At 42.0% G+C, this 11,274-nt stretch overlaps 1 protein-coding gene across 2 annotated transcripts; it reads right to left on the bottom strand.

Moving 5' to 3' along the window:
* Window positions 1-6,433: 6,433 nt before the first annotated feature.
* Window positions 6,434-11,064, bottom strand: LOC137282292 (ankyrin repeat and KH domain-containing protein mask-like). 2 transcript variants are annotated; one of them, XM_067814031.1, is made up of 5 exons: window positions 10,803-11,064; window positions 10,147-10,283; window positions 8,608-9,834; window positions 8,180-8,266; window positions 6,434-7,655 (listed from the first exon to the last, which is right to left on the bottom strand). In XM_067814031.1, the coding sequence occupies exons 2-5, from the start codon at window positions 10,253-10,255 to the stop codon at window positions 7,036-7,038; spliced, it is 2,043 nt and encodes a 680-aa protein (XP_067670132.1). In that variant the 5' UTR covers window positions 10,256-10,283; window positions 10,803-11,064; the 3' UTR covers window positions 6,434-7,035. The 2 variants fall into 2 exon arrangements, with proteins under 2 accessions (XP_067670132.1, XP_067670131.1); XM_067814030.1 differs by having other exon boundaries at window positions 10,147-10,269; window positions 10,803-10,932.
* Between the last annotated feature and the right edge of the window lie 210 nt (window positions 11,065-11,274).

Consider the following 11,274-nt stretch of genomic DNA (forward strand, 5'->3'; position numbering starts at 1 on the left):
TATTCACTGCATATTGACACGTAGAAACATAGCAAACAATTGTTTTGTTGTGTCATCAACAGTGGTGACGTCATTCAAATCATATTGTACGTGACGTAAAGTAAGAATGACGTCACAAATGAGCAACTCCAGATGCTACCATGGGAACCAGCTGAAACGGCCAGCTGAGGACACTTCACTCCTGCACCCATACTCGATGTAAGCGACTGCAGACAGTAAAACCCTTCGGTTTACTTTTTTGTTTACAATGTCGATAAACATCATGTGTTGGCCATTTTTCGGGTGTTATTGAGTATTTGAAGCACGGAAATAGTTCACTTGAAACCTCCGGCTGACGACAGTCGGTTCCAAATGCATTCCCGTGATTCAAATACTCAATAACATTAGGAAATTGGCCAACACATGATGTTATCTCAAGCAAGGTCTAATACTATTGATGTGACTCACTATTGATGTATTGGCATTGTGACGTCATAGCTGTAAAACCATTTTGACGTCATACGTACGGCATCGTGCGATGTTAATATACAATTTGTGATATCTTCAACGGGTGAGTAATAAACAGAGGATACCAAACGACCTTCCTTGTTATTCCATTTTTATTAAACGAGCTAATGATTGGGTAAAGCGTTCAATAAAAATGGCATTTCACGGAAGCGAGTTTAGTATTCCGTTTATTACTCGCCAACATAGCTTGACAGAAACTGCGGCGAAACTGCTTACAGTGTGAGGACACTCAACTTTCAGCGAGTCAAGCAAAGTCTAGTTTATTGCTACAGCGGGATTAGCATTGTGACGTCACAACTTTGAACCATTTTGACGTCATACGTCAAGCCGTATATTGTAATATTGCCGTAAAAATATTACACTGCAGTATCTTCAACGGGCGAGTAATAATTACAGGATATTAAACGAGCTTCCCCTTTCAAATCAAGTTTATGTCCCGAGTGAAATAATTTTGGTTTGTCACTCGCTAAAGCTCTAAACCAAAATTATTTCACGAGGGGCATAAACTTGATGTGAAAGGGGAAAGAGGTTTGTATCCTATTTATTATCCACGTTCTAAAACGTGAGCACATCGTTAAAATAAAGCAATATTTTGCTTTCATATATAGAACCATGTAACGCGGAATAATACACCATATTGGTGATTGGAATGTCAACCGCTTCACTCCAGGAAAACGTACGCTGCGTAGAGGCAATGTATTTCCTATACGACGCATAATCACAAGAAATTATACAAATTAAGACAGAATCAAGTCGTAATCAAAATTTAATTCTTTTCAGTTGAGGATCTGTTTTCAAAAGCAATAATGTAATTCATTAAAACACTTGTGAAGTGTAAATATTTTGAACTTGACTACGTGACCTAAATCTTGCCTGAACGTCAGTCGGCCATCACTGTCGGGCTAGTCGTAATGTTGAGAAGTGTTCACAAAGAAGAAGATTACAGGAAGCATTTAATTAGGAGCGGCAAACTCAACAGCAAAGATGAATGTGAATAACAGGGACTGTATGACTCAAATAGTTGAGCTTAATGTTCTTCATCGGAGGACGAGTTACTGTAAATAATTCGGCGACGCTTTGCGCAGGATGCCAGCGACGCCTTCTCATCTCGGCTTGGAATTCCCACTTGTCGAGATTCGACGTTTATGTTGAAGATTCCACCGAAAACACCGCCTACAACCGCGAACAAAGACGATTTCAAGGCTATTGTGTTCAGATTCTGGGAAGTGCCTTTGACCCCTACATAAGAAACCACGGGAGGCATGGCAGTGACAATGTTTGTGCGGGAGGACGCGAATGAATGCGGCTGACAGTGGCAGTGATAAACATACAAGAGCGCCGCTCGTCTTTAGATGTTGTGTGTTGTTGTGCAGTCCCGACAACATACACGCGGAAGGTATTCAATCTCTTGATTACATTCACAACTCTTCCGACCAATTGTCCGTCAATTTTGACGAAATCAATAACTTTTACGGGCGACGCCATATTTGTTTACACTCATGAGAGGCCTACTAGATGTATTTGTTTACGTATTTTTATAGATTGTTTTATTTTCGTTTTTATTACAGAAACTTGAGTTATCATAGAATTGACAATAGTGCTAGAAACCACACTAAATGAAATAAATTTATCTAATTCCATGAAGTGTTTTCGTTTTACATGCTCTCGGGTGTGAGAACTTGAATGAAAATCATAAATGGAATGAGTGATGAAAGTAGTACCAGTAATGTCAAAGTTCACGCATTAGCCAATCAAATCACTCGAAGGTCTTATGACACATATGTGTCATAACACTTTGTTATGAAACACCTTTACGAAGTACCACATGGGTAATTATAGTGAATATCCGAGTTCGAAAGTCAGTTTGTCGTATAAGAGGGCAAACGTAATCCAGTAGTTAGACAGCCTCATATTAACCCAGTTTGCTCAGATCTTTGTTTGATATTAACCCCCAGGATTCCATATTTTCTTTCTGACACTCACTTGTGCTGTGCGAGAGCCCGCGCAGCTCGGAATCTACCCGCGGTTATGAATTGTAAATTACACAGAAATGTAGAATATTAAATTACCTATCCGATGGTGAAACTTCAAGATCAAGTAGACACTGTCAAATGTTGCACGAAGTTGATTATGTGTCAACAATAGTTTCTTCGTTGTTTGTAATGTACACGATCAAAACTACTGAAATACTGTTATTTTTTATTTGGCATCTTTTGGGAGCGAACAAACTACGGATTGATGTCTACAGGATATCACATGGATGTGTGTGATCAATATACAAGCGTACCTCTTAATTAAGCCAACTGACCCGTGAAGGTCCCGGGGTAGAATAGGCCTTCAGCAACCCATGCTTGCCATAAAGGGCGACTATGCTTGTCGTAAGAGGCGACTAACGGGATCGGGTGGTCAGGCTCGCTGACTTGGTTGACACATGTCATCGGTTCCCAATAGCGCAGATCGATGCTCATGTTGTTGATCACTGGATTGGCTGGTCCAGACTCGATTATTTACAGACCAACTCCATATAGCTGGAATATTGCTGAGTGCGGCGTAAAACTAAACTCACTCACTCACTCATTCAATTAAGCTAATTAAGCATCCCCCTGTAATTTTGCAGTGGCGGGTTTTCAACGCGTACAAATACATTGTCCTGGTGATGACTAAAAAAAAAAGCACAAAATAATTGGAATCCATATCCACACGCACGCGCGTGCACACACTGACACACACACAAACATACACACACACAGACAGACACACACACACACACACACACACACAAACACACACACGAACTGATTTCCGTACACGAATATGACTTTGCGTGTACAAGTATTCCCTGTAACGTGGAATGTTATATTTAATTTTGAACGTGAACATTCAACGTGTCATTTTGGGTGTCTTACACGATTCAAGGGTCCATACCGAGTGAAACCTCCATGTGACCGTATGACAACCAGCACTCTCCTCCTAATACTCCCAGTCAGCCTCCTGATCGTCTGAAAGTGCAGTCTACGCCATTCCTCGTGGACGTAAAGCAGCCGGCCCAGTACGGGAGGATATGTCCTCGATGCACACAACAACCAATCACGTCCCAGACATGCTTCAAAGGATTAAGATCTGGGCTCATCCAATCGTGAGACATGTCAGGGGGTGCGTAACTACGTTCTTTGTGTATACATACATGGGGTATTGTTGAATGCGGTGTTAACAACAGAGACGTAAACCAATTTATTCAGTTAAAACTAACGATGAATAACACTGCTGTTTGATCTGAAACTATACATCTACTTTTGTCTCCTATGTCTTCTCATTTTGTCTTGTGAATAGTTTGAGGTCATGTTTGACATGTTATTGCACACATATAGCAATGTCATGGTACGTGTATGTGTGTGTGCGTGTGCGTGTGCGTGTGCGTGTGCGGCTGCCAGTATATACCATTCCAATATTAACAACGATGAGTTGAGTTCTTCCATGTGTTGTCATGCCAACCAGAACCATTGCACTTCCGCGTTAAAGAACATGTTCCGATGTTATCCGAATTGAAACTGGTCTCCAGAAAGCCATATTTGGCAATAAAGCCGACTATAACGAATGGTCAGGGTCGGTGATGTAGTTGATGCACATCATCGTAGCCCATTGTAGACCGATGCACATGATGTTAATCACTAACTTCGGGAGCGGCGGGGTAGCCTCGTGGTTAAGGCGTTCGCTCGTCAAGACAAAGATCCGGGTTCGAGCCCCTTTATGTTTACAATGTGTACAGCCTATTTAATAATAATAACAAACAATAGTGAATATTTATATGTGCGCCCAATTTGAACTTGAACAAGTCGAATTTTTTAATAGTTTTGAGGTCATAAGGAAGAGAGTTCTAGAGGTTAGGGGCTGCGTAGGTGAAACAACGCTGTCGAAAAGGTTTTACTCTAAAGTAGGGAATTGTGAGAAGATCTTGGCTAATGTCAGGCACGCCATGATTTTGGCTTGAATACTGCTAAATGTCACGTGAACCTAAAAACTCAATTTTCAGGTCAAGACTTGATGATAGTCACATATACTATTTTCATTTTGCTAAGTCTCAAAACATGAATTCAACATAAAATTATGATTTGGGTCAAATTTGGTTTAAATATCTCAGCTTCAGTTTGTTATTTTTTCACCTTGTGAATTTCATATCTACTTTTGACAGGTGTTGTGCACTTGTTGATGACTCATGACATGGAGGTACACTGTCAGGCTCCCCTTTGTTCTCGGTGCCCTTGGTTTTTGGCGCCGATCAGGGGAGTGTCCGGGTTCTCCACCGGGAACACAGCCGTTCTGGCACACTGGCTGCAATGTTGGGGAGTGTACATATTGTTCGGAAAGCTCTCGGTGGGTTAGACTTGGCAGCGTTTGCTAGGAGAACTTCCATTCGCTGTCTGGGCTGCGTGTACCTGAGCTGACGAAGAGCCTTATCAGCCTAATTGTGCCAGGATCACCCGAACCCTCACGCATTTATCATCTCAGTCTGTGAAAAATAGTGTTGAATATTTATTTCGCGCCATTCCAGGCTTCATGTCCTGCCGAAAGAGCGCACATGTAATCTGATTTGTTATTACCCTGGATAACCCAAGGTTATTAGTCCGACCGGGTACCCACTTTATGCTGGGTGAGGCAATTTGGGCAAATACACGTTCCTAATTGGATTTTAAATTGTGATGTAATTGAAAATTGAATGAACTATGGTAGATTTGAAAATTAATTTGTAACCATCTCTCATTTCTAATTTGTCGATGGTAATCTGTGCTGGGTAGTATATGTTTTCGTCCCGTGATGACTGGGTAAGACGTAAATCTGCAGACACATGACCTCTGACGTGTTTGAAATTATTATGTTTATTATTCTGTGGCAAAAACTACAGAAATTTAAAATATTTCCAATGAAACATGCTACCAGTCAACACAATAAATAGTAAATCTATACGTCCATTCATAATGCTCCTTCCTTCACTACAAACGTGAATGCATAACACACAGGGTTATAATTACAAAGTGCATGTAATTATATTATATATTATTACTATTATTATTATATATTATTACTACACATTTTGCTCATGCACCTGGGAGTTATAACTCTTCTTGGAATAATTATTGTGACGTCATTCTAACTTTACGTCACAATATGATTTGAATGACGTCACCACTGTTGATGACACAACAAAACAATTGTTTACGTGTCAATACGCGGTGAATAGTCTTTCAGTTTCCGGGAATCTAATACCATTTAATCATGTTTTTCAACCAATCAGATTACAGAACACAGCAACTTTTGGTTTACAATTCTGAGTATCACATAGAACTATCATTTGAATTGGCATTGATGAACATTTGTACCTACTAGTTGATATGAGATCGATGTTAATACCTCTCTTGGTGATAGTCTGTTTCTAATAATCAGAAGTAATGCCAAGTTAGCGTGATTCTGGTTAATGCCTTTTCTAAGAAGTTAAGCGTCTTGGACGTTGTCCACAGTACGTTCTTCCATCACACGTGAATACGTACAGTTCTCATGAAGATCTGTGTTAGAACTGATATTCAGCAATCCATCCTTGCCGAGTGAGACGACTGCCAGCATCGAGTGACTTAGTTGGCACATGTCATAGTATTCTAGTTGCGTAGATCGATGTTTCATGGTGTTGATCACAGGATTGTTTGGTCCAGACTCGAGTATTTACAGATCGAGAATAAACAGCTGGAATATTGCTGAGTTTGGAATTATACGGGGACAAATTAATTTAAAAGCAAACAAAAGAAACGAACACACACGCAGGCGCATATCTAGTCATTGTAAGCCCGGTGTAATATAAAGGTTTATATTCAGATATTACTAAGAACTTGCCCAAACTTTCTGGCAACATTCATGTGTATAGCCGGGCGTATTTTTTTTATCTTTTTGATAATAGTAGCTTCGTCCCAGACGGATAAAATACGACGTAGTAAGGACCCAACTGTTTAAAGTCTGTGAAACCATAGCATGACTGACAAAAATTTGCCTGATGCAAGTCCCTATTTTGACTTATACCATCATACATTCATGTGTTTCTTCAGAACAATTGATAGCCAAGGCATTTGTTTAGTGAGAGAGTATGTGTTTTTCTCGTCTCTCAGCAATATTCCCGCAGCATCATGGCGGGAGACACCAGAAATGTGCTTCACACAGTTGCACCCATAGGGAATCGAACCCGGGTGATCCAGTGACGAGAGAACGTTTTATAGCAGTGGTATACTCCGCCCCCAAATCCCCTCGAACGATCAGTACCCCATCGGTTTTTTTATTTATTTATTTAATTTTTTTTGTCAATTTCTGAACGACGACCACAATATGGACATGTACATTCACGGATGATAGGAAGCGTAATGTATACTGCGAAGCAACGGCCATTCCTGTTTAACCATCTCTGATTCATACCTGCCTCCTGAAGTCAACATTTGAAGTTTTGTACTCCATGTCAGCTCTTCGCATATGTAACACATATCTTGACTTGACTTACTTCATTGGGCAACCACGCGACGTAAGGAGTTTCCTGATTGGATAATGTCCACGTCGGCTGGCTATCATGGCTGCTGTTTCGCCATCATTGTTCCTGGCGCTGATGTCCACTACATCCTGAGTGAGGATATATTTAACTATCACCATGTCGCCGCCGTGACAGGCTACGTGGAGGATGTTGTTGCCACCATCTTTCACTGCCGTCAGATCAGCACCCTTCTGCGTAAGAATTTCAAAGACGGCGGCACGACCCCAGCCGGCTGCCCATAATAGGGCTGTCCTGCCGCCCTGTCCTTTAGTGTTAATGTCAACCACGTTCGTGGCAAGGATAATATTGACCATCTCCACCTGTCCTCTTCGACAGGCGTAATGAAGGACGTTGTTACCGTCATCAGCGTTCAGCGACAAATCAGCTCCTTCATCGACAAGAAAGTGGAACACTTGTTTATGTTCCTTTCGCACTGCCGCCATGACGGGTGTCTGTCCTCCACGTCCTCTGCAATTGATGTCCAGTTGTCCCTCGGACAGGATGTCCTTCACTTGCTGAAGGTCACCAAGTCGGCAGGCATCGTGGAGAGCTGTGTCCGGATGTTCGTTAGGAGAGGGTTGTTGGGTTTCTGTCAGAATATATCATCATCATAATCATCATCATCATCATCGTCGTCGTCGTTGTCGTCTTCACCTAATGACTTCCTGTCACAATATAAACTAATGGGCAAAAGAAACGATGCCACGTCGGAATCATTGATACTACAAAACGAGAAATCATGAAGGTACAGTGAATATTAATGCTAACAGTGAAGTCAATGACAATGTCAGTAATTGAGAAGCATGTGGTTACCGGAGACTCGCTAAGAGGGTAAGTGTTACCTGACTACGCGGAAATATACGTAACTTAAACTTTGGTGAACCTGGGTCACGTCGTCAAGTTGCAGTAATCATGCTATGGCGCAGGCATAACAGTCGCCGTCATAATGACGCTATAACGTCAAAGTTGAATATCAAGTGCCCCTGACATATCTCTATATGTCGGGCAAGTCTTGCTTTTGTTGTTCATCCGTACTATTACCAGGACTGGTAGAAACATCCATAGATTCACTTTAAGTGGCACAACGGTTCTTTTTGTCTGTTTTCGTCTTACCTTGATCAGGGAACTGTAGCGTCTCATTGACGTCAACGTCAACGTCAACATCAATGTCATCAACAGCATGTTCCAGCTCGCTTAATACTGCAGAGAAGAAAGTATACAGTTCAACACACATTGCTGTGCTGTGTTTTGTGTTTTAGTAAATGACAATCAAAGGCTCAAGTATGGTGCATGTTGTTACCCTGCCTGGGGGTAGTCATTAACGAGACAACACAGACAATGGTCGCTGGTAATATTGTGTGTCTGAGGAGTTCTGTGCGTTAATCTGTAGAATGATGTTCTTTAAACTGGCACCGAAATAAAATCGGACAAGTGCAAACAGTGCACCACTGTCGCAATACATATGTTACACATTGTATACAAGACGTTTTTTGAGCAGGACGTTAAACTCTACAATGCTCGCCATCATTGCATGTCTTTACCTTGTTCGACATACTCCTGTGCAGCATCAGCGTCCTGTTGCTCTTTGTTACCTGAGGCATCTTCTACGTCACCGCGGCCTTCAAAATCCCTTGCAATCTCACTGTCTGGTGGCCCCTGTACAGTCATTGTATCGTCAAAAACCTGCTGTTCAAATTCTTGTCCAGGAATTGTCACAGGAGTTTCATGGTCACTCGGTAGATCCCTGTTTCCAGAGTCTTGAACTAAATCTGGTGTGATATCAGTCTCATGTGAATCCTCCACCTCCGACAGGTCTTCACTTTCGTCTTGTTGACAGAGTTCCTGCGTTGTGTCAGTGTCACGTTTGGTCTGCTCTTGCACTGTGGTCTGGTTCTTCAGTGTAATCTCATGATCGTGCCGTGTGGTCCCATCCTCTTCGAGCGTGGTATCATTCTCCTGACGTTTGGTCTCATTTTCATGCAGTGTAATCTCATGTTCCTGAAGTGTGGTCTCATCCGGATCTGGTTTGATCTGAGTCTCTTTCAATGTGTTCTCATTCTCTAGGAGTGTGTCCGTAGCTTCCAGTGGCCCAGTCTCAATCGCTGTAACCTCCCCTCCACTGTGTCGCTCCGATCCTGAAGATCCAATGGATCCTTTCTTGCTTCCCGTATCGTCGTGCTGATCATATACCGCTGGAGTTCCGGACACCTGTAGTTCCTCGTGGATCAACAAATCATCACTACCACCCGGCTGGTCAATTCCCTGCGTCAGCTCGTCCTTAGTAGTGACTGTATGATCAACTGAGCAAAGTTGATCAGATCCATGTGTTTCCCCACGTTGTTCCCCCTCGAAAGGTGGATCAATCTTATCGCAATCCCCCGTTGGTCCATCGTCACGTAGCTCTCCCTCCCGGGATGGATCCTCTTTCTGATCACATTCCTGTGTAGTCCAGCCGCCCTGCGATTTCCCTTTCATTGTTGGACCTGATGGATCCTTGCTTTCAGCATACTCATCTTGTTCTTTCGTCCTCTTATAATCCTTGGAGCCTTTCCGATTCAGTGTATCTTCGTGATCATTATTATCAGTTTCCTTAGTAGGTTTGGATTCCAGTTGTTCATCCCCAGACAATGTACCTCCTCTTTCACCATGCTGATGAAATGTTTGTGTAGTGTTGGTGTCCCCAACAATCCCTGTTTCTTCCCCGTCACTCTGAACTACAGAGTCCTGTTTCTCCCCACTTCTAAGATGCTCAGCATCTTCTCTCAAAGCTGAATCACAAAACGATCATCATATATCCCTTACAACAACTAGATGGACAATGGTCATTTGTGCTTCATGACGACATATATTATCCATATGCGTCACCTATAACTACACCTAAGTTATATTTGCTCCCTACAGAGCTGTGAAATATCATATGTTTATTCATGCGGTTAAAACATCACAAATATATGGACGCCCTGATATAAGCACTGAATCTTCATTATCAGAATTTGTTTTATTAATTCTAAATAAGGAGAAAAACGTAGTGTTTTATTGTTTTGTAATTGGGAATGATTCTTGTTATGTGACTTACATACCCCCAGTGATGCCCTCAGCTCCTATTAGTGGTTCTGTTTTAGTATACACCTCCCCATCCTCATCCTTGGCAGTCCACAGACAGCACGGAAAGAACAGCGATCCTGCCATATCTGACACAGATCCTGTTGAAATATATCTGAAATTAATCGTTGCTGAAACATGACACCTGACAGGTTCCTAAGCTTATATCAAAACGATTTATTAAAAGATGCGAGAATTATTGGCACACCCACACTGCTGCGTGACTATGGGGTTTTGTTTTGAATATTTTTATTTATCAGTAAAGATCCTTTGTTCTTGAGGTTAGGGAAAGCTGATGCTTCAAGAATCATGATGAGGGCAGGTAGAGCATTCGGGTCAGTCAGTAAAGGTTATAGCCGTAACAGCGTAAAATCGGGATCGATCCAACTGAGACACGTTACACATGCCAATCTCGTCTTCATGATAAACTAACTAGTCTGGTGAGTATTATTTGCAGCGTTAGCGACATTTCACAGTTGTGATGCTTGTATCATGGCGTTGCTATATCACATCTCTGTAATCGAGTGAAATGAATTCGGTTGTATGTCATTTTTCTGTGGTTACTATCACGTAAACAAAGAGTGATGGAGATAGGAGATAAATCGAGCACATGTGTCAACTGAATTCTACCCACCGTGTTGTACAGACGAGGTGTGTCACTCACTCTACTTCCTGGATGACCGTACCTTCCACGTCCATCATATTGTCAAACCAAACATCTCACCAACCGCACAAAGGTTTCCAGCAAAGTCAAATTAGAAAGACTGAAATAGACACAGTTCCACAACGGCCATAGGATTAAGCCAAGGAGACACCTTCACCCCAGATGTATTTGTGTTATCCTATCCGTGCACAATACTAACTGGATGGGATATATATATATATATACAGGGTTCTTCTTGTTTACATTATTCACAATGGTGTTCCACCCAGTCACGCCGCAATGTTCAATAGCAAAGCAGGGCAGGTTACGGGTGTGCGTGTGTGTAAAGCAATTGTGGGTATTCACGCTGCATGTTTTCCTGACCTATTTCATTTCAATAGCGGCACAAGACGCCCCATACAGCTGCACATCCGCATTTTGAAGCGGCGTCACGCATGAGGGG

Source organism: Haliotis asinina, chromosome 4 (assembly GCF_037392515.1).
Source record: "Haliotis asinina isolate JCU_RB_2024 chromosome 4, JCU_Hal_asi_v2, whole genome shotgun sequence".
NCBI lineage: Eukaryota > Metazoa > Mollusca > Gastropoda > Lepetellida > Haliotidae > Haliotis > Haliotis asinina.

Bases quoted from the DNA above. Each gene is read 5' to 3' on its own strand.
- LOC137282292 (XM_067814031.1), bottom strand. From the start codon at position 10,255: ATGGCAGGATCGCTGTTCTTTCCGTGCTGTCTGTGGACTGCCAAGGAT. The intron at 9,835-10,146 runs GTATGTAAGTCA...TTTGTGATTCAG, and splicing joins AGCTGAGGGCATCACTGGGG to CTTTGAGAGAAGATGCTGAG. The intron at 8,267-8,607 runs GTAAAGACATGC...TCTTCTCTGCAG, and splicing joins ACAGGAGTATGTCGAACAAG to TATTAAGCGAGCTGGAACAT.